At 49.8% G+C, this 23,555-nt stretch overlaps 2 protein-coding genes across 26 annotated transcripts in view; one reads left to right on the top strand and one right to left on the bottom strand.

The window, feature by feature from the left end:
- Nucleotides 1-17,115, top strand: part of EPB41 (erythrocyte membrane protein band 4.1) — a 212,491-nt gene extending 195,376 nt beyond the window's left edge. For 8 of the 25 annotated variants that reach the window (XM_029228303.1, XM_029228294.1, XM_029228295.1 and 5 more), the window contains 4 exons: nt 2,213-2,314; nt 10,536-10,616; nt 13,403-13,507; nt 14,139-17,115. In XM_029228303.1, coding sequence (XP_029084136.1) covers nt 2,213-2,314; nt 10,536-10,616; nt 13,403-13,501 — 282 coding nt within the window. In that variant the 3' untranslated portion in view covers nt 13,502-13,507; nt 14,139-17,115. The other 17 variants (XM_029228300.1, XM_029228289.1, XM_029228287.1 and 14 more) reach the window with 7 other exon arrangements.
- TMEM200B (transmembrane protein 200B) lies at nt 16,534-18,942 on the bottom strand. The gene has a single exon (XM_029228317.1). It carries the CDS (start codon nt 18,926-18,928, stop codon nt 18,005-18,007), a length of 924 nt encoding a protein of 307 aa, XP_029084150.1. The 5' UTR covers nt 18,929-18,942; the 3' UTR covers nt 16,534-18,004.
- Between the last annotated feature and the right edge of the window lie 4,613 nt (nt 18,943-23,555).

Genomic DNA, 23,555 nt, shown 5'->3' with positions numbered 1-23,555 from the left:
TTCAGAGACAGAAAAGGAGGAGGAAGGGGGTGGGAGGGAGGTAGAAAAAAGTAGATTCTTAGGTTTAGTAGAGGAGGAGCTTTTCAAAAAGGTTTAGCCCCCTTGGCACGCAAATTCTTTTTTTTTTTGGATTAAAAAAATTGTTATTGAAGTATAGTTGATTTACAATGTTGTGTTTCGGTGTACAGCAAAGTGATTCAGTTATACATACATGTATATATCTGTTCTTTAGATTCTTTTCCATTATAGGTTATTACAAGATATTGAGTATAGTTCCCAATGCTATACAGTAAGTCCTTGTTGGTTATTTTATATATAATAGTGTGTATGTTTTAATCCCAAACTCCTAATTTATCCCTCCCCCCAACCCTTTCCCCTTTGATAACCATAAGTTTGTTTTCTATGTTTGTGAGCCTATTTCTGTTTTATAAATAAGTTCATTTGTATCATTTTTTTAGATTCCACATATAAGCGATATCATATGGTATTTGTCTTTCTCTGTCTGACTTGCTTCACTTGATAATCTCTACGTCCATCCATGTTGCTACAAATGGCATTATTTCATTCTTTTTAATGGTTGAGTAATAGTCCATTGTGTATATATTGGCACACAAATTCTTAATAACAACTTATAATGTACTTTTATTTCTAAAATCTCTTTTGATCTTCACAGCAGTGCTACAGTGGAGGCAGAGCACATCTTACAGGGTAGCCTGTTATAAAAATGAGAAAACTAAAGCTCAGAAAAGTCAGAATGACTTGCCCAAGGTTCCACAGCCAGCCACTGTCTGAGCTGGGACCTGAACCCCAATCTTCAGACAGGAAGTCTTTGCCCTCAGTCCTAGTTCAAGCAGTTATTAGCATAGAACCTTGGCAAATTATTAATTTTTTAAGGTTTCTTTTTATTTAATTAATTTATTTACTTTTATTTTTTTGGCTGCATTGGGTCTTAGTTGTGGCACACTGGATCTTTTGTTGCAGCACATGGGCTTCTCTCTAGTTGTGGTGTGCAGGCTCCAGGGCACATGGGCTCTGTAGTTTGTTGCACTAGGCTCTCTAGTTGAGGTGCATGAGTTCAGTAGTTGTGGCGCACGGGCTTAGTTGCCCTGTAGCATGTGGGATCTTAGTTCCCTGACCAGGGATCGAACCCGCATCCTCTGAATTAGAAGGTGGATTCTTTACCACTGGGCCACCAGGGAAATCCCTTGGGAAAATTATTTAACCTCTCTGGACCTCACTTTTCTGAACTATACAGTGAGTATAATAATAGTACCTACATCCGATACTGAGAGGTGTGATTGAAGTAACAGTTGCAATATGTGCTTGGCATATAGTACAAGTGGAATAAACGTTAGCTGAGTCTGAATCTAAGGTAGATAAATATGTCTGGGCTGAAGAAAGTGTTAGTAAACTAGCCAATAATATGCCTGGTATGAGGGTGATGTGTATGAAAGACTTAGGTGACACAATCATGTTCCCTCTCTTTGTTTTGTCCATATTCCTACCTGGAAGTGAATCCAGCCAGGGACTCTTCTCTTTCCTAATTCTCTTCTCCTCCTTCTGCCCTCCCCACAGTATCTCAAAGTTTTGCCTCAATGAAATGTGGCCCTGCTCATAAAAAAGTTGGAGGCCTCTGCTTATAATGCAAATGACTTATATAAAGAGGTGGAGAAGGATGGTAACCTAGCACATTGCTTGCTGCAGAATTCTTTATGAAAATAATCGCAATTCTCTAAATGCCCCTCTGAGTCAGTGTACAATACCAGTAGTTTTGAGTCCCTGGGCAAATCACTCACTTTCTCTGAGCCTGAGTCTTACCTGGGAGTGATAATAAGTTTCTGCCTTTTCTATTTATATTCATAGGGCTTGTGTAAGCATCAAAAAAGAAAGTTTTGAAAGCCATTTATGAGCTATAAAATGCTGTATACATGTGCATAGTTATTGTCACTCTTGTTGAACCTGTGGTTACACTCCTGCCTCCTTTTTCTCATCCACTCCTGTCACTGACCCAATGCTGGGGAAGCTGGACTTGTCCAACTATTTTAGAAGGAGCTTTGTTTCCCAGGGGATTAGTTTTATTAATTAAGAGAGCACTGTAAGGGAATTGGGTTTTTGCTTTAGAACGTGCAGCTGCAGAGCAAAGCTGCATCTACAACATTTGCCCATGAGGTTTCCTAAGAGGCATGGTGATGAGTTGTGTCTCCTTCTGCAGACTGACGAGAGCAACGGGGACTTGGACCCAGGAGTCTTGCTGACAGCTCAGACCATCACATCTGAGACCACCAGCAGCACCACCACAACTCAAATTACCAAGGTAACAGAGAGCTAGAAATTCCTTCTGAAATCCAGTGGCATGCCAAGCTTGCTGCCTCTCTGCAAGAACCCTGGTCCATAAGCAAGGGTTTTCAGCTTCTTCCCTACTGAGCCAAATTTTTCCCAGTGTCCAGGGTGGAAAGGCCCTGTTGCTTTCCCCAGCAATAAACCCAGGGAGACCCTGAGCATCCCTGTCTACTTCATGGTCTCATTAAAGTCACCTGTGGTTGTTCTCTTTACACATTCGTCTGTCTCCGTGGTCAGTGAGTCCCCTGTCTGGCTGTGGAGGTCAGCCTAAAAATTCAGTTTAAAAAGTCAGACGCAGAGTTCGCATCTCCCCACAACTAGGGTGCCTGCCGAATGCTGGTGTGGGACCCTGATGCCCAAGGAGATGGGAAGAACCCCCAAGCGAACCGGTAGGATGTGGGGAGACTGAGAGGGGAGGAGAAGTGGAGGCTGGACAGGACCAGCGCCCCTGAGGGCAGGGGTTCTGATGCCTGGAGGGACCCTTGGGGGCTCGGGTCAGGGGGAAGCATGCCCAGCGTTTCCCCTGCCCAATGGGCCGGGGAAGTCTGCCTGGCTCTCGGGCGGGTCCTACGCCCTCAGAGGTCCCCTCTGGTCTGGGTTGGTCCTGGGGTCGTAGTAGGGAGGCCAGGAGAGAACAGGAGAGGCAGGCGGGAGGGACCCTCCAGGACCGGAGGAGCAGGAAAGGAGCGAAGGGCGTTTGCCCCGCCCACTCGAGCCCAGGAAGCCAAGGGTGTTCACTGCCCTCTGAGACCAGAGGCAGGAGGCAGGGGGCACTGGGCCCCTTCTGTTCTGTTGAGCCTAGGCCCCACCACGCCTCCTTCCTTCCCAGGGCCTTTTCCAGCCCTGTGGGTCCTAAGCATAGGCCCTGCCCACCACCCAAACCTCGCCCCTGCTTAGGCCCGCCCTCCACATCCAAGGCCTTTTTCCACTTTTTTTTCTCCTCTTTTTTACTATTGTGGTTCTGTTTTACCTTCCAGTTGTTGTTTCATCTATATTTTTATTTTTATATTTTTTCTAACATATCTGTTAGTTACCTCGTCTAATTTTATTTTTTACTTTGTTATTGTTCTCCTTTTCTTTCTTTTTTTTTTTTTTTTTGCTGCCTGGCATGGGCTTGTGGGATCTTGGTTCACGAGCCAGGGGTCGGCCTGAAGTTCCTGCGGTGGGAGCTCTGAGTCCAAACTACTGGACTAACAGAGACCCTCAGACCCCAGGGAACATTCATCAGAATGAGGTCTCCCTGAGGTCCTCATCCCAGCACCAAGACCCAGCTCTACCCAACAGCCTACAAACTCCAGTGTTGGAAGCCTCAGTCCAAACAACCAGTAAGACAGGAACACAGTCCCACTCATAAAAAAAAGAAAATAAAAAATTAGACAGCAGCGCTTCCCTGATGGCGCAGTGGTTGAGAGTCCACCTGCCAATGCAGGGGACGTGGGCTCGTGCCCCAGTCCGGGAGGATTCCGCATGCTGCGGAGCGGCTGGGCCCGTGGGCCATGGCCGCTGAGCCTGTGCGTCTGGAGCTTGTGCTCCACAACGGGAGAGGCCACAGCAGTGAGAGGCCCGTGCACCACTAAAAAAAAAAAAAAAAAAGAGACAGCAAAAAAATATGTCACAGATGAAGTAGCAAGGTAAAAAGCTACAAGACCAAATAAATGAAGAGAAAATAGGCAATCTACCTGAAAAAGAAATCAGAGTAATGATAGTAAAGATGATCCAGAATGTCAGAAATAGAATGGAGACACGGATTGAGAAAATACAAGAAATGTTTAACAAAGATCTAGAAGAACTAAAGAACAAACAAACAGAGATGAACAACACAATAACTGAAATGAAAAGTACACTAGAAGGAATCAATAACAGAATAACTGAGGCAGAAGAATGAATAAGTGAGCTGGAAGACAGAATGGTGGAAATAACTGCCGAGGAGCAGAATAAAGAAAAAAGAATGAAAAGAATTGAAGACAGTCTCAGAGACCTCTGGGACAACACTAAATGCACCAACATTCTAATTATAGGGGTCCCAGAAGAAGAAGAGAAATAGAAAGGGTCTGAGAAAATATTTCAAGAGATTATAGTGGAAAACTTACCTAACATAGGAAAGGAAATTGCCACCCAAATCCAGGAAGCACAGAGAGTCCCATACAGGATAAACCCTAGGAGAAACACACCAAGACACATATTAATCAAACTAACAAAAATTAAATTCAAAGAAAAATTATTAAAAGCAGCAAGGGAAAAACCAAAAATAACCCACAAAGGAATCCCCATTAGGTTATCAGCTGATTTTTCAGCAGAAACTCTGCAGGCCAGAAGGGAGTGGCAGGACATACTTAAAGTGATGAAAGAGAAAAACCTACAACCAAGATTACTCTACCCAGCAAGTATCTCATTCAGATTCGAGGGAAAAATCAAAAGCTTTTCAGACAATCAAAAGCTAAGAGAATTCAGCACCACCAAACCAGCTTTACAACAAATGCTAAAGAAACTTCTCTAGGCGGGAAACACAATAGAAGAAAAAGACCCACAAAAACAAACCCCAAACAATTAAGAAAATGGTAATAGGGGGCTTCCCTGGTGGTGCAGTGGTTAAGAATCCGCCTGCCAATGCAGGGAACACGGGTTCAAGCCCTGGTCCGGGAAGATCCCACATGCTGCAGAGCAACTAAGCCCATGTGCCACAACTACTGAGCCTGCGTTCTAGGGCCTTCGAGCCACAGCTACTGAGCCCACACACCACAACTACTGAAGGCTGCACACCTAGGGCGCATGCTGTGCAACAAGAGAAGCCACCACAATGAGAAGCCTGTTGACACAATTAGAGAAAACCCGCGTGCAGCAACGAAGACCCAAAGCAGCCAAAAATAAATATATAAAATAAATAAATTTAAAAAAAGAGAAAATGGTAATAGGAACATACATATCAATAATAACCTTAAATGTAAATGGATTAAATGCCCCACCCAAAAGACACAGACTGGCTGAATGGATACAGAAACAAGACCCATATATATGCTGTCTACAAGAGACCCACTTCAGACCTAGGGACACGTACAGACTGAAAATGAGGGGATGGAAAAAGATATTCCATGCAAATGGAAATCAAAAGAAAGCCAGAGTATCAATACTCGTATCAGATAAAATAGACTTTAAAATAAAGACTGTTGCAAGAGATAAGGAAGGACACTGCAGAATGATCAAGGGATCAATCCAAGAAGATGATATAACAATTATAAATGTTTATGCACCCAACATAGGAGCACCTCAATACGTAAGGCAAATGCTAACAACCAGGAAAGTGGAAATAGGCAGTAACACAATAATAGTATGGGACTTTAACACCCCACTTACACCAATGGACATACCATCCAAACAGAAAATAACTAAGGAAACACAAGCTTTAAATGGTACAATAGACCAGGTAGATTTAATTGATATTTATAGAACATTCCATCCAGAAGTGGAAGAGTACACTTTCTTCTCAAGTGCACACGGAACATTCTCCAGGATATATCACATTGGGTCACAAATCAAGCCTTGGAAAATTTAAGAAAATTGAAATCATATCAAGTATCTTTTTTGACCACAATGCTATGAAATTGGAAATCAACTACAGGAAAAAAAACCTGTAAAAACCACAAATACTTGGAGGCTAAAAAATGTGTTACTAAATAACCAAGACATCACTGAAGAAATCAAAGAAGAAATAAAAAAATACACAGAAACAATGAAAACACAGTGACCCAAAACCTATGAGATGCAGCAAAAGCATTTCTAAGAGGGAAGTTTATAGCAATTCAGTCTCACCCCAAGAAATAGGAAAATCTCAAATAAACAACCTAACCCTACACCTAAATCAACGAGAGAAAGAAGAACAAAGAAAACCCAAAGTCAGTAGAAGGAAAGAAATCATAAAGATCAGAGCAGAAGTAAATGAAATAGAAATGAAGAAAACAGTAGCAAGGATCAATAAAACTGAAAGCTGTTTCTTTGAGAAGATAAACAAAATAGATAAACCCTTAGCCAGACTCATCAAGAAAAAAAGGGAGAGGATGCAAATCAATAAAATAAGAAATGAAAAAGGAGAAATCATAGCTGACACCACAGAAATACAAAGGATTATAAGAGACTACTACAAACAACTATATGCCAAAATTGACAACCACAAAGAAATGGACAAATTCTTAGAAAGGTACAATTTCCCAAGACTGAACCAGGAAGAATTGGAAAATATAAACAGACCTATCACAAGTAATGAAATTGAAACTGTAATTAAAAATCCTCCAACAAATGAAAGTCCAGGACCAGATGGCTTCACAGCCGAATTCTATCAAACATTTAGAGAAGAGCTAACACCGATCCTTCTCAAACTCTCCAAAAATATTGCAGAGGGAGGAACACTCCCAAATTCATTCTACGAAGCCACCATCACCCTGAAACCAAAACCAGAAAAAGATATCACAAAAAAATTACAGACCAATATCACTGATGAACATAGATGCAAAAATCCTGAACAAAATACTAGCAGACAGAATCCAGCAACATATTGAAAGGATCAGACACCATCATCAAGTGGGATTTATCCCAGGGATGCAAGAATTCTTCAATATACGCAAATCAATCAATGTGGTACACCATATTAGCAAATTAAGGAATAAAAACCATATGATCATCTCAATAGATGCAGAAAAAGCTTTTGACAAAATTCAACATCCATTTATGATAAAAACTCTCCAGAAAATGGGCATAGAGGGAAACTACCTCAACATAATAAAGGCCACATATGACAAACCCACAGCAAACATCATACTCAATGGTGAAAAACTGAAAGCATTTCTACTAAGATCAGGAACATAAAAAAAAAAAAATCAGAGGGTAGGGAGGGTGGGAGGGAGGGAGATGCAAGAGGGAAGAGATATGGGAACATATGTATATGTATAACTGATTCACTTTGTTATAAAGCAGAAACTAACACACCATTGTAAAGCAATTATACTCCAATAAAGATGTAAAAAAAAAATCAGAAATGTCTGGCATTCCTATACACTAACAAGAAAAAGTCAGAAAGAGAAAATAAGGAACAACCCCATTTACCATCGCAACAAAATGAATAAAACCTACCTAAGGCGGTGAAAGACTTGTACTCAGAAAACTATAAAACACTGATAAAAGAAATCAAAGATGACATAAACAGATGGAGAAATATACCATGTTCTTGGATTGGAAGAATCAATATTGTGAAAATGACTATACTACCCAAAGCAATCTACAGATTCAATGCAATCCCTGTCAAACTACCAATGGCATTCTTCACAAAATTAGAAAAAAAACTTTATAGTTCGTATGGAGACACAAAGACCCCAAATAGCCAAAGCAATCTTGAGAAAGAAAAACGGAGCTGGAGGAATCAGGCTCCCCAACTTCAAACTAAACTACAAAGCTACAGTAATCAAGACAGTATGGTACTGGCATAAAAACAGAAATATAGATCAATGGTACAGGATAGAAAGCCCAGAGATAAACCCATGCACATATGGTCACCTGATCTTTGACAAAGGAGGCAAGAACATACAACAGAGAAAAGACAGTCTCTTCAATAAGTGGTGGTGGGAAAACTGGATAGCTACATGTAAAAGAGTGAAATTAGAACACTCCCTAATACCATACACAAAAATAAACTCAAAAAACAAACAAACAAACTCCAAATGGATTAAAGGCCTAAATGTAAGACCAGACACTATAAAACTCAGAGGAAAACATAGGAAAAACACTCTTTGGCATAAACCACAGCAAGATCTTTTTTGACCCACCTCCTAGAAAAATGGAAATAAAAACAAAAATAAACAAATGGGACCTAAGTAAACTTAAAAGCTTTTGCACAGCAAAGGAAACCATAAACAAGACGAAAAGACAACCCTCAGAATAGGAGAAAATATTTGCAAATGAAACAACGGACAAAGGATTAATCTCCAAAATATACAACCAGCTCATGGAGCTCAATACAAAAAAAACCAAACAATTCAATTAAAAAAATAGATGGAAGACCTAAATAGACATTTCACCAGAGAAGAAATACAGATGGCCAAGAGGCACATGAAAAGATGCGCAACATCACTTATTATTAGAGAAATGCAAATCAAAACTACAATGAGGTATTACCTCACACTGGTCAGAATGGCCATTATCAAAAAATCTAGAAACAATAAATGCTGGAACGGGTGTGGTGAAAAGGGAACCCTCCTCCACTGTTGGTCAGAATGTAAATTGATACAACCACTATGGAGAACAGTATGGAGGTTCCTTAATAAACTAAAAAAAAGAACTACCCTATGATCCAGCAGTCCTACTACTGGGCATATACCCTGAGAAAACCATAATTCAAAAAGAGACACGGGGACTTCCCTGGTGGCACAGTGGTTAAGAATCCGCCTGCCAATGCAGAGGACATGGGTTTGAGCCCTGGTCCGGGAAGATCCCACATGTCACGGAGCAACTAAGCCCAAGCCTGCACTCTAGAATCCCTGAGCCACAACTACTGAACCCATGTGCCACAACTACTGAAGCCCATGTGCCTAGAGCCTGTGCTCCACAGCAAAAGAAGCCACCGCAATGAGAAGCCCACGCACCTCAACAAAGAGTAGCCCCACTCGCTGCAACTAGAGAAAGCCTGCGCGCAGCAACGAAGACCCAATGCAGCCATAAATAAATAAATAAATAAACAAAAAAACCCAAAAAGAGACATGTGCCACTGTTCACTGAAGCACTATTTACAATAGCCAGAGCATGGAACCAACCTAAATGTCTGTCAACAGATGAATGGATAAAGAAGATGTGGCACATATATACAATGGAATGTTTGCCATAAAAAGAAATGAAACTGAGTTATTTGTAGTGAGGTGGATGGACCTAGAGTCTGTCCTACAGAGTGAAGTAAGTCAGAAAGTGAAAAACAAATACTGTATGCTAACATATATATATGGAATCTAAAAAAAAAAAAAATGGTACTGATGAACCTAGTGGCAGGGCAGGAATAAAGACATAGCCATAGAGAATGGACTTGAGGATGCGGTGGGGGAGGGGAAGCTGGGGTGAAGTGAGAGTAGCATCAACATATATACACTACCGAATGTAAACTAGTTAGCTAGTGGAAAGCAGCAGCACAGCACAGGGAGATCAGCTCAGTGCTTTGCGAGGACCCAGAGGGGTGGGATAGGGAGGGTGGGAGGGACATGGGCATATATGTGTGCATATGGCTGATTCACTTTGTTGTACAACAGAAACTAACACAGTATTGTGAAGCAATTATACTCCAATAAAGATCTATTTAAAAAAAAGTCAGTTTAAGGGCAGGTGTTGTTGGTATTATTAAGCAACCATATTTTCCAAGCCAAATATCAGAACTCAGGGTCTCACGAAGAATTTTATGTCATGTCCAGGATCAAGGCCATGGGAACTGTAGTTTGGATGCTGAACTATTGAAATTATTAGAATATTGTTTATGGGGGCAAGAGGGACAAAGTATCTAAAAATGGGACTACTCCCAGAAAATCAGAGACAATCCATGTTTGTGGTAGCACTAGATGAAAAAGCGTTTTCTTGTAAATAAGAAATCTAGATTGCTGACCAAGCTCCATCATCAACACACAGATGACTGGAAGCCAGTTACTTAATATGTCTAGACCATGGTTTCCTCATCTGTGAAGTAGGGAAACCTACCTACCCTGGGGGGATTATTTGAGGGTCTTTTCACATCAGTAATATGAAAATGTTTTAAAATAAAGAGCCTAATTTCAAGCTTCATGACATTTTTTGTTCATAGTCTTCTGATTTGTTTGCCTCTTGAAAACAATCAAAATATACAGGAAAAGAGCAAAAAGGAACACCTGTTTTGTTTACTCACAGAAATTCTTTGGTGTTTGGGAGGAAGAAAAAGGTAAAAATAAATAATAGAGAATTATGACTTTCTGTTTAGCTTATTAAAGGTTTTAGCAATACTAGGGAATAGGCGTGTGCTCATTTTAGCAGGTCCAGCCAAGATTTTGAACAAGTGTGTGAGAAAGCTATCCTATTCAGTACCCAGCAGCAGATTAAAATTTGGAGTATAGTTTTCAGACTAATTTCTTGCTGTTGTTTTGTTTTGCTGTTTGGGTTTTTCTTTCTTTCTTTCTCATATGGTCACCTCCCTTTTGTTTCAGACTGTAAAAGGTGGGATTTCAGAGACCCGGATTGAAAAGCGAATTGTGATCACAGGAGATGCCGATATTGACCATGATCAGGTGGGAATGCTGAGATCCTGGGCATGGGAGAGGTTCTGGGGAAGGATCACTGATGGACACCGAAACTGGCTTGCAAAAGATAACAGCTTACGGGGCTTCCCTGGTGGCGCAGTGGTTGAGAGTCTGCCTGTCGATGCAGGGGACACGGGTTCATGCCCCGGCCCGGGAAGATCCCACATGCCGCGGAGCGACTGGGCCCGTGAGTCATGGCCGCTGAGCCTGCGCGTCCGGAGCCTGTGCTCCGCAACGGAAGAGGCCACAACAGTGAGAGGCCCACGTACCGCCAAAAAAAAAAAAAAAAAATAAGACAACAGCTTTATCTCCAAGGGGGCTCCTTAGCTAGCTCTTAATCAAGAAGAAGGACAAAGGGAGTCGGATCACTGAGGCCTGTGGGATGGGGGCCGTAGATTGGAGAAGCAGGGAAGTGTAATGCAAAGAACATGGGCTTTACACTCAAATCCTAGTTCTTACCATATTCTAGCCCTAACTCCCTAGGCCTCTGTTTCCTCATCTGTAAGATAGCATCTTCCTTCAAGGTTGTGAGAATCAAGTGAGATACAGATGTACATTGTGGGGCATGTGGTGGGCTCCAAGTAAATAGAGCTGTTGCTGTTCAGGGGATATCATGTACCCAAACCTGTGCTGGAGACAGTAGATGATATCAAACCAACATGTAGTCTCTACCCTCAGAGGGGCGAGCTAGAAGGGACACAGTGTCATGGGGCTGGAACTCAGGAGACCTGGAACTTAATTTCTGTCCTAGATCTATCACTAACTTGTTGTATGACCCTGGGCAAATCACTTTACCTCCCATATTTTTTTTTTTGTTCTCTCCTAAAAGAGAGTAGGTTGATCTAGCTAATTTCTGGGCCCTCTGAGTGCTAAAATTCTATGCTTTTATGTTAATTAGGTGCTAATTGTGTGCTTCGAGCAATTAGCAAATAATAAGGTCAGGATTAATGTTCCCAATTCTCTGCTGGGTGAGGTTAGAACAGTAAAGCTACAGAAGAGCGGGGGTGGAAGAGACTGCATGTAAATGCTTCTGGAATCATTGACAGGAGTGCTGGAGCAATAGTTCTGTGGCCTTTATGCTGATATGCTGAGTGCCTTAAAAAGAAAAAATAGACTGAGCGGCAGTGCTGACAGTTCCCTTGGTAGCAGGGTTGAGACAGCTGAGAACACCGGGCTGAGGGTCCCAGCAACAAGGCTGCAAAAAGCCCAAGTAGGAGGCCTTGCAGTCTATTTGCCCCAGCGCAAGGGATGCTGCTGTGTTACCAGCCTGCACTCACCTACGTGGCCTGATGTGATCTGAGCCCCTGCCACGTGCTCCATCTGTGCTAGATGGCATAGGGAGGTGTTTTGGCTTTGGAGTGAGACAAACCTGGGTTGAATCCTGACTCTGCAACTTACTGGTTGTGTGTCCTTGAGCAAGTTATTTTACTTCTCTGAGCTGTGGTTTTGCCCTCTGTAAAATAAAGATTATCATAGGTTTCTTTCAGGGTTATTGGGACAAAAGGACAAGCACACTTGATAGCTCAGAGAGGTGCTCCAGTGTCCCTCAGTCTCTGAGACATGAGGAACATGTGGAAGGGATAAGATGTGGTGCACTCTGGATCGGGAGTGGGCACTTTAAGAAGGTGCAGGCTGTCAGAGAGAGAGGGGTGTAGGCCAGAGTAACCAGAGAGGGGGCTTGGGCTGGGCCTTGAAGCGTGAGCAGACTGGTTGAGCAAACAAGCTGAGGGAGGATGAGCAGGGGCCTGTAGAGGTAGCGGTGCCAAGAACGGCTTTCATGGAGTCAAGAGACCAAAAGAGGGATCTCCCTTCTTCCCGTCCCTCCTAGAAGTAGTCTTAACAGCCAGGGTTAACAGTCAGCTGGTCAAATCTAGCTAGAGTCCTTTTTGATGGAGGCCTGTCACTGAGAATCCCATGCCACCATCCCCCAAAGTCTGTGTTGGGCTCTTCCACCTTGGGGTGCTCTGAGCTTGAGGCTCAGCGACTTGCAGCCCAAGGGGAGTAGTCGTGTCATTGTTCTTCTTTGACTTTCCCTCTGCTCCCTTCAGCTTTTCTAAAATGATCAAAACTCCTCCAGATACTAAAATAGGGTCGTCATCCCCTCCACCTCCCTCTGAAACTAAAAAACAGTGTGGCAAAGTCTGATAGACTTAAGTGAAAATCCCCATTGTGTTACTTACTAGCTGTGAAACGTTAAGCACTTTAACCACTGAACCTCGGTTTCCACGTCTAAAATATGAAATTAAGGATACTGCCTTAATTCATTGAGTTGTTGTAAAGATCAAGTAAATAATAATAAGTAATGTACTTAGGCTAGTATGTGGCATGTCATGGGCCCTCCCACTCTTTCTTCCTTTCTTGTCTCTACTTTAGCCAGAGACATCTCTTCCTTTTTGTAGCATGCTTCGCTATTTTCCTCTCCTGTCCTGAGCTTCCCGGTTACCCTACGCTGAACACAGATTTCACTTTGTTCTTTAGACTCCCTTTCTTGAGTGAACCTTCCCAGAGCCACCCAGGCTGTCACCCCTCAAGGCCCTCCCTGATTCCTTGGAGACAGCTCTAAGCTTTCCCTGTGTCTGTGTTTTCAGTCCAGGAGCCTCCCTAAGCAGGATAGGGTGGGTACGGCCATCATCAGCTTGGCTTAGCCTACATGCTGCCCTGGTCCTGTAGACAGAAAGACTGAACTTGCCAGAGAAATGGTGTCCTATGACCCCTGCCTTTTTCACCAGCCAGGCTGCTTTCTGCCTGATGGACGTTGTTTCTGTCTTTCTCAGGTCCTCGTACAGGCCATCAAGGAGGCAAAGGAGCAGCACCCAGACATGTCAGTGACCAAGGTGGTCGTCCATCAGGAAACCGAGATCTCTGAGGAGTGAGCTCAGGTACGGGCCGTGCTTGTGGAGTGGAGCCATGCCCCCAGAGGTGTCCACGCTGGGACTTGATAAACCGAAGTCAGAGGAAGGCTGAGGAGGAGGATGTGGGAGGTCATTAAGTATCTGGGTCTCCTCCTGCCCTCAGCGGTGTCAGCAGTGATGGGGTGGAAGAGATACACCAAGCGTGGATGTAAATCCCACCCACCTTTTGAATCTTCACGCATCCTCCAGCTTCTCCACCTCACCTCCCCCCACTTCTCCCTGCTGCTCTCTCTGCTGTCACAAGTCTCTCTGAGCCTAGACCTGGGAGGACCAGAGGAGAAGAACAAAACCAAGAAAAGCAGCGCTAGCTGTCTGGAAATGAGGGTTTGGGGGATAGGAAAGAAAGGGCTGAAGCTCTGGGGCCAGACTAGAGTTGGAAGCAGGATAGCTGCTTTTTGGGAGCCAGGGTTCCAGATAAAGTCATGCCTACAAGTAGTTTACAAATAACTTGAAGAAGCCATCAATCACCAGGTAGGACGGGGCCCTGTAAAACCGCTCAGGCCCTGACTGTCACTTGTGGCCACAAGAACTTGGCACTGGGACTGGGTAGCCGTCTCCTTTGCGGGATTTTAAAACTTTGCTTCTTTCTTTCCTCTAGGAACTGTCCTACCCTCCCCCCTCCCCCGACTCCCTGCCCATCTCCCGTCCCAGAGAAAACCAGCAGAATGATAAAGAAGCTAACCTGCAATAGTCAGACTTCAGACTTTTAAAATGATTGATTCTAAACCACCAGAAAAGCAATTTCATTTTCTATTTGGAGTTTATACCAAGAAAGTCTTCTAGATATCACTGATCCTTTTGAATACATTTTTCTATATTGTGATACCAGAAATTGTTCAACTTTTCACTCTTTGGACTGTTTTTAAAGAGCCTTTTGTTTTTTTATGGGGTGGTTTGTAACCCCTTCAGCCCAGCCTCTCCCCATTTATACTGACAGGGTCCCCAGCATTCTTCGGGAAATCCTCCAATGACTCTGTCAGCTGTGTTGGGGGACAAAGCCAGCTTAATGGGGCTTCCCTGCTCCTCCCCTAGTTTATACCCTTTAGATGGCAGCAAAAACTTCATAAACCAGCCCTTTCTCAGAGCCAGTGATGTAACTTTATCAGAATGTCAGGCAGGGCGGCTGCCCTGATCCAGAGACCCCAGGAAGATGTCCCTGTCCCTTTGCTGAGGGTGGTATGGGGAGGCAGAGGCCTCTGCTAAGAATGTAGTATTGTTTTCCTTCCTCTCTCCTGTTCTTTCTTTTTGGAGCTTCTTTAGATCAAAGACATAAGAAGTTGCTTCAGATATATCTGATACTGTGAATGTTTGAACATATGTGGCCTTCACCTTCCTGCCCTCCCTCCCCTTTTACCTCATCAGAAGCAGTGGCTCTGCTAAGTGCTCCCCCCACCTCCCATCTCAGGAGAGACCAAAACTCACAGAAAAATAGGCACTTTGGGCCAAAAGCACTGACCGCATATTTTTAGTGGTGATTTGGACAAAGAAAGTTGACGAGATTTTTTTAAAGGTTTTCTAGTTCTGGGAATGTGCACTTCACACAAGGGAGTGGTGGAGTTTACCTCAGTTGGATCCTGCTAAAAAGTATTTCCAGGAGAACATCCCTGAGCCTCTCTCTTTAATCCTGGGGTGAGAGAGGATGTGACTGAGAGAGGAGGCGATCATGGTCCAGACCGGCCCCTGCCTGCAGAGACCCTTCTGGAGCGTGGCAATTGGCTTTTAGGGGCCATGCTCCCCACAAAACCCCACTTGACAAGGGGTACAAACACCAGCTCCACTCATCCCCACTTGCCATCTGAGGTCTGTCAGGTTTTGTGGCTTGATGTTTGTGGTGGGTTTGGGTTTAATTTTTTGTTTTTGTTTTTGAAAATGAGGACTGATGTCCCCAATCCCACTATTCCTGGTAAAGATTAGGGGACATTTTTATTCAGTAGGGCCTCTCTGATCTTCCAGCTTGCTTCCCACAAACAGATCTACCTACAAGTTCTTAGAATCCTGATTCTAGGACAGAAAGTGAGCTTCCTGAGGTGGACAGTGGGTCCCAGTCAGCAGTGGCTGGGGGCTCCAGGGCGGTGAGCAGGAGAGAAGTCTACAGCCTCTGCTCCCAGCCCGCAGCACGTCTCCGGAGTCTCTGCTGGCTGACCTTTGTTTAGACAAACTCAGTTGGTTTGAACTGTTTTCACAAGTGTGCGTTTTTCTCTTAGTACTTACTTGAGACTGTTACTAACCAACAGGTAGCTCTCTCTGGGCAGGGACAGGAAGAGCTCAGGTGGGATATGTGACAGGCTTCGGGGGGAAGGAGAGTGCCCTGTCTCAGGGACAGACAGCCTGGGGTATATGGTCTGGAACGATGGGGCTTTTCCAGGCCGTGCCCAAGCCCGAGCTTTGTTGCCCAGAGCGGTGGTGAGGTTGGAAATCCAGCTCACATCATATAGGCATGCGATGTGAGCTCACTTGCCAATGGCCAGCTGTCCTGCTGGAAGAGCTGCCGGAGCTTGCAGAGCTGCAACCTGTGGAATGAAGATGGGGAAAGGAAGAGGGCACAGCATGCACGTCAGGAACCTGGCACACTGAGTATTCTGTGCCATCCAGGTCAGTGTGGCCACTTTCACTGCCTAGGACCACAAATCAGGGGCCTGAACTTCCCCTCAACCTGTCACCAACTCACTTCACCCTGCTTCCTTGTCTATAAGTCGGACCAGAAGATCTCCAATGCCCTTCTGGCGCTGAGAAACCATGATATGGACAAGCCAACACGAGGGGTGTCCTTCCAAGCCTCTTTCCTTTTCCTCCCTCTCTGGTTACAGAACTTGGGGTTTGGCAATTGTTTGGATCTTTTTTTTTCTTTCTGCAACTGTGTGTGTGCGTGTGTGTGAAGAAAAACAGACTGTCCAGGTGGAAATGGTGAAGAGGGGAGAAGAGTTCATTTCCAGTGTCAACAACTTGGCAGTTTTCCTAAAGTGACTCAGACACAGCACAGGAACAACTCTCACTGCAATTTTATTTTTATCTCACTTCAGAAACAAAGATTTCTTCCAAGCCACGTGAGGTCTCTGCCACCCACCTACCCAACCCACCCACAAAGCAGGACCTGAATTTATCCGCTGAGGGCCCACAGAGCCTGGCTGCAGGGACCTGTCAGGGCCTCTGCCCACCCCCAGCCCCCCACCGTGTGTTGCGGGGCAGCTGAGGGTGAGGGAGCAACAGTCCACCTCGGGAAATGGAGCCAGGGCTATGGCCTGACCAACACCAAGGAAGGCTCGTGGGAAATACCTGTCCAGGATCTTAGCCCCAGGCTGGTTGGTTTTACAGATCTCTCTCAAATGTTTTATTTTGGTGACAAAAATGAAGGAGCTTTGTAAATTAAAAAAAAAAATTATGAATCATATCAAGTAGTTGTTTACATTTCTTGACAAAATAGGAACTATGCCAGCCGAATCAAATTGGCAAAATCCTTAGATTAAATAGGCAATAATTAGGTCTGCCGTTTTGGCCTTTTGTAGTTAGAGAAGTGGTGGTAGTGTTTAGATACTGTTTGGTCTTGCTTCTTCTTGTATTGCATTTTTCAATAAACTTAAAAAAAAAAAAAAAGGACTCTGTGAAGATTGATCAACTTTTAAAGTTCTCTTCTCTTACTGGCAACTCGGGAAAAATTAAACGTGCGACAGGAAGACCCAAATCCAAGCCATTTTCTAAAGGTGTCCACATTGACCAAAATGCAGTTTCAACATATAAAAGGATTTCTGGGAACTGGCATATGCTTTTTGCCAACTGGAGGGAAATTTCGTGGCACAGGCCACGACAAAGGAGAGAAAGGGGGCTTCTCAGACCTCTTTAAGGGAGGGGCCAGACCCTCAGTATGAAGGCATTGGCAGTAGTGTAGCCCTCGTGGGATATACCCTGCATGGCTGAGGGGGGGAGGGGTTGACGTGGTAGGAATTAAAGGCTCAGTCTCCATCCCAGATGTCGGTGGAACATCTCAGCTCCACCCCATTGCCCGTCTTCCCAGAGGCGCAAACCCTATCACTAGTGCCACCTTGGAGGGAGCCTGTCCCAGCCTGTAACATCACAACCTACCTTCCAAGTCTTAGGGTCCTTGCCCACCACTTTGGGTTTGCCAAGACACCAGATACATCTCCCAATCACCCTGGCCTGGACCTCCAGCCCCCTCAGGTACCTGTCCAGGGCTAAGGCCACTTTTGGAGGCTGAAGGAATTCCTAAGGCTGAGTCATGCTGGTCTCCAGATTCCACGTTAAAACACATTCTCTCCGGCTTCTTGAACCCTTGTGCAGTTGGCATTTCTCTGCTGACATGCAAGTCAGGATGCCTTAGCAGCTGCTGGGGCCAGAGCATCCATCCCCAGTCTGGGATGTGACTGAAGCATCTACTAGACATTGGGACTCCCATCCTAGTCCGGTACCATGGTCCATGCTGCAGCCTCATAGCAGGCTGTCCCCTGCTCCTCAGACCCGGGCCCCCAAGTCCCCTCCTCCTCCCAACTTGGCATAACCCCCCAGACTAAGGCGGTCCAGCCGTGGCCAGCTTCGATGAGCACAGTCCCGAGCTGCTGGGGCCCTAAGCAGGAGCTCCCCAAGGCCCAGATCCAGAGACTTGGAATGTTCAATGCAGGAACCAGAGGGCTGCACGGTGATAATCACATGGCCAGTCTGGGTCCGTGGACCCCAGGGTGGGTGCAGCCCTGGGCCCTTCAGCGGGTAACTGTTGAGCAGGGCAGGTAACCCCAAGCGAGGATTAGCAGGCTCTGAACGCAGACTCCGCACTGATGGGACTGGTGAGGTACCCCGACACGGGGACAGGTCCCAGCTTTCTGGCTCCACGCAGCCTGTGGCTCGGGGAGTCCTGGGGCCGGGGCTGGGGAGGAGAGCGCAGTCCCAGCCCGGGCCGTCCGGGGGTCGGAGCGCCTGAGCCCGCAGCACCCCCTGACGAAGCCGTCGAGTCTCCAAGTCTCGGTTCTCGTAGAGCAGCGTGTTGGCGCAGATGAACACGAACAGGCCGACGCCCATGACCACGGGCCCAAGGAGTCGCAGCCGCTCGTGCGGGCCGTGGGCCCGGCCGGCGCCCCGACCCTCGCGCCGCAGCTCGCTCAGGGGGGGCGCGCTGGCGTTTGCAGCCCGGGGTCCCGGGACCCCGGCGCGGTGCGGCCAGTAGCCGGCCACTGCGATGCCCATGCCCACCAGGACCACGAGCGCCCCCAGCGCCGCGAACGCCCCCGACGGCGATCGCAGCCGCAGCCGCGCCCGCACCCGCAGGGGCTCGGGCGGGGAGCGCGGGCGCCGGCGGCGGCCCAGGCGGCGGCCCAGGCGGGAGACGCGGCCCTCGGGGCTCCTCCGCACCTCCCCGCAGTCTCCGGGGCTCCCAGCCGTCATCTCTCAGTCGTCTTGGCGCTCTGCGGAGAGAAGGTGGAAGGCAGGGACTGAACCGACGGGCCTACGGTCGGAGCGCCAGGTCGCGGGCCCACATCCGGGAGGGAAGATGGGGCTGCCTGGCCCAGGACGCTTGGAGATCCCTGGCGGCCACCCCCGGATTTTCCCGGGCTGCGAGGCGGGGAGCCGCCCCCGCTCGGGTTTTCCGCAGCGGAGCTCCGAGCCAGGGACGCGCGGCAGAAGCCAGAGTTGGCCAGGCCCGCGGGCGGAGACCAGGGAGGGGGTCGCGGGCTGCTCCTTGGCGCATCCTTGGCTGCGGGGCTCCGGCCGCCTGCGCCCTCTTGGCCAGCTTGCGGGTCCCGGGCCTCGGGAGGTGTGGGGCCCCCGGCAGCGGAGTCTCCAGGGTAAGTGCCGCCCGAGCTCGAGTTCACCCCCGCAGGTGGCTGCACCGTAGTAAAGGAGGGAGGGGGCACTCAGCCGCCCGGGTCTGCTGGGGTCGCTCGCGGGCCACACCTCCTCTCTGCTGCGCTTCAAGTACCGCAGGGAAGGAAGGAGCGGGTGTCGCGGCCTCCAGCCTCTTCCTGCCCGCCTCCTCCTTCCAGACCTCCTCAGTCAGCACTGAAGCTGCAGCAAGAGAGACTTGAGCTAGACTCCGAGAAGACCGCTCTGACCAAAACAAGTGGCAGATTTGGCCCAGGATTTCTTTAAACTCCGCGAGGAAGAGGCCGCCCCCTCCTCCAGCGGCCGGGCTAACGCCAGGGCAGGAAGCAGGGGGCTGCGGGTGCCGGGCGCCGGGCCTTGCCAAATGAGCTCCCCTCCTGTCTCTCCTGTCAGCCCGGGCAACGCTGTTCCCCCAGGTTGCAGCGTTTCCAATTCGGGCTCCTCGGGATGAAACATCCCCCTTTCCAGCCGCCTGGCCTCCTTTCCGGCCTCCACCGCCCGAGGCCTCAGTGGCCCGCGTCCCGGCCGGAGCAGCACCGCCCTTGCACCTCTGGCTGCCGCAGGGTCTGGGCCGCCCGGCTTAAGCCCCTCCCGGCTGCTGGTGCGGCCTGGCCTGCGACCTGAGGAGTGAATCCGGGCCGGGCAGGAGTCGCGGGGCTGCGTGTGGTGTGGCCCCCACGGAAGGGAGGATGTGGGAGGAAACCGTGCCCCGGCCGGGGCGCTCCGGCCTTAGGAGGGTTAGCACCTCACTGTCCAGTGGTGCATCCTCACTGCCCCAGTCTGGTTTCTCCACAGCTGCAACGTTGGAACCCGTAGTCGAGGCCCCAGGAAGGAGGCCTTGTTACCCTACTCACTCCCCATTCGCACCCCTGAAGCTCAAAGCAGGACACCCCATCCCTGCCTCCGACAGGAGCGCTGAAGGCCCAGGGCCTAGCATAGAGCCCCGGCGTCTTCCGCGTCCAAAGCCTGGTGTTCACAGAGGGAAACTGCGGCCCGGAGAGGCGGAGGGGCCTGCCAGGGTCATAGGCCACACAGGACGGGGGCTCTACTAGGACCCAACGCTGGTCACTTCTCTGCTCAGACCCGGGAGCGTCCTGGGAGGAGGCGAGCCCCGTTCCCCACCCCGGTCTCTGAGTGTGGAGCCCTTTCCCCAGTCCCAAACTGGAGAAATGACCACCCCGCCCCTGGCCAGAGCTGGCGCTCCGGCCCCAGCTCCGGAAAGGTCATCCCTGAGCCACCGCGGGTCCTGGCGGGAAGGGAAGCGGAGGCTTGCAGAGAGATGGGGACATGCTCAGAGACCCTGAGACTCTGGAGGGCGTGGGTCGACGCTGGGGACCCCTGAGAGGCAGAAACTTGGAGACACAGTCCGAAGGTCCCATGTCTCGGGAAGTTGCTCGGGGCTGGATCCCGGACACTCCGGGGTCCCGCCTTCCCGCGCGTCCACACTCCGGGGAGAGGGGGAACCGGACTCCCGACCCCCCACTCAGCGCCCATCTGGAGGGAGAGGCTAAACAAAAAGTTGGGGAAAGTGGGGGACGAACCCCAGGCTCCTAGTTTTGCTCACCTGCCGCCTCCGCACCCGGCTGGGTCCGGGTCCGAGTCCGCGCGCCGCGGCTCGCGGCACTGCCGCGGTCTCCTAGGAATCCCGGCCCCCGGCCCCGCCCCCTGGCCCGGCCCCGCCTAGCGCTGCCCTGGCCCCGCCCTCCTGGAGCCCCAGGGACAGTCTGGCCGGGGCCCGGGCAGGCCCCACGGCTGGAAGGAGGCAGCGACTCAAGTCTGAGGCTCGCAGGTAAGCGCTGTGTGCGCGCCCGGTGACTCGGAGGATCCGGGGGCTCGAGTCCCCCGCTAACGTGGTTCAGAAGGCCTGGGAGGGCGCCCTCTTCCCACGTGCGGAAACTGAGACCCAGCCCCACAGCCTGAGCGAGCAGACAGGATTCGAAGCCCGCACGCCCTCCCCCGTCTCGCAGAGTCCCTCCTTCCAGTCGCCCCGGAGAGGAATCTGGGGGCATCTGAGAGCCTACAGATGCCCAGCGCCGTCCGGGGAGCTTCCGGGAGGAGGTGGCCGGAGTTCCTGCTCCGCCCGACCCTACTATCTGAACCTTCCTCTGTCTGAACCTCACTGCCTTCACCTGTAAAATGGGCATAATGGTGTCTGCCTCGCCAGATGCTGAGAGGTGAAAATCCGGCGTTGAGGGCTGGGCGCACAATACGGGCGCAGCCCGGGGTAAGCCCACGAGCGCTTAATGAAGAGTAATCACGTGGGGGGGAGGTTAAATAGAGATGAACCAGGTTATCAGAGTTGATTGAATCGAATGGAGTGTCGCGGGTCCTGCCGGTCTCCCTAACCTCCCCGAAGATCTGCCCAAGCTGGAATGGGGAGGCGGTGCTCGTCCCAAATCAGAAGGAGGGTTCGGAGGTCCGCGGCTCCCCCTGCGGACCGGCCCGAAGGGGGTAGCGCAGCTTTCGTGCCCCGCCCGCCCCCAGAAGCAGGAATGTGGAGCGGAGCCAGGGGGGTCGGCCGGCGGCCCAGTTTCCATGATGCGGGGGGTGGAGGAGGAGGAGGAGGGGTGGTGCGGGCAGATTGCCAGCCTCAGCGCCGGACCCCCCTCACTCCCGCAGCCCAGCCGGGCCCCTCGGGAGGAATTTCCGGCCTGGGATTCATTATAACCCGCTCCTCCCCCCGGCCGCGGAGACCCCCCGGCACGCGAGGCGCTAGCGGAGGGGGATGGGCGGTAATGAGACCCTGCTGTGCGCCCGGGGCGGGGAAGGGGAACTCGAGGAAGTCGCCGGCCTGGGCCACCCAACCCCGCTGCTCGTGGCAGAGTCAGGTCCCGGAGCCACACTGCACAGTTGGGCCTCGAACCCAGGCTCCGGCCCTGTGGCTCGGCGGAGGAGACCAGGGGTGGCATCAGCGACCCCGGGAGCCCTTCTGCCAGCTCCCGGCGACCGGACATCCTCCGGAGCGACCGAGGCCAACGCTGGGGGCGGGGCCTCCGGTGGGCCGACCGCGGGGATGCCAGGGTCCCCGAGGAGGCCACAGTGGGTGGGGTCGAGCCTCGGCTCACAGGGCCTCATCCCTGCGGGTCCGAGAGCGAGGCCGCGGTCGCCTTCCTGCCGCCCGCGCGGCACGCAGGGCTCCTGCGGCCTGAGCTCGCCTCTGGGCTGTTGCCTGGGCTCCACTGAGGCAGCGGCCTCCTTTCTGCCTCCTCCCACTTCTTGCCTCCGCTGTTTCCTTTTCTGGAGACCCCTTCCTTCCTCGCTCTGCACTTGGTCTACTCCTCACACACTGACCCCACCTCCGCCCTCTCAGCATTTCCCCAGCACCCCACCCGACACCGCTGCCCCTCCCCGCTCACTGCTCTTCCTGGGAAACACCAACGCTAGAGGCCAAAGCCCAACGGTCTCCCGGTCCTTGTCCCCCTACTCCACCTGCCCTGGCATTTACCACTTGCTGCTCACGCCTGCCCCTCCCGGCTTTCCCCGTCCTCAGCGCTCTGCCCTCCCCAGTGCTGGGGTTTCTCCCATCCTGGGCCACGAGGCGTGGCGCGCTTCCAGCAACCAGCCATATCCCTGGGCCCCATGATCAGCCCCATTGCTGCGCCTTCCGTTCCCCCCACTTTGTGAACGGCCCCACCCCCACCCTAAGGCCAACTACACCGGGGGTCACCTTAGGCTCCTTCCTCTCCTCGTTCTGTCTAATCCATCGAGTCCGGTGGACCCTGCTCTTGGGATCTCGCATTAGCCGCTTTCTCCTGCCCCAGGGCCCCTGTCCCTCTGCAGGCCCTCCTCGCTGTTCCACAGGGAGGCACCAAGCATCCTTCTACACGGAATCTGAACCCATCACTCACTCCCTGCTTCAATCCCTCAGTGGCTCCCCAGTGTTGTCCAAGTGGCATTTAAATCCCTTCTCACCTCCACTAACTGGCCCTGGCCCTGGCCCTCTCACACTCCTGCCTCCTGGGTAGCTGAGCTTCTTTCCATCCCCCAATCCTCTGTGTGGCCTCTGCCCTTGGCACCTGCCTTGCCTCCTGTAACGAGCACCTACTCCCCTGCTCATCCCCTTGGCTCCTACTCACCCTTCAGACCTGCCCTGGGCTTTCTCTAGGCCCCCAGCCCAGCCCCTCCTCTAGCTTTCCATTACAACACACACACACACACACACACACACACACACACACACACACACACA

The sequence above is a fragment of the Monodon monoceros genome, unplaced genomic scaffold (genome assembly GCF_005190385.1).
Source record: "Monodon monoceros isolate NGI ecotype Baffin Bay Population unplaced genomic scaffold, NGI_Narwhal_1 Super_Scaffold_18, whole genome shotgun sequence".
In the NCBI taxonomy this organism is placed as follows: Eukaryota; Metazoa; Chordata; class Mammalia; order Artiodactyla; family Monodontidae; genus Monodon; species Monodon monoceros.
Note: the sequence above shows the minus strand (reverse complement) of the source record. Positions and strands in the feature narration are given on the sequence as shown.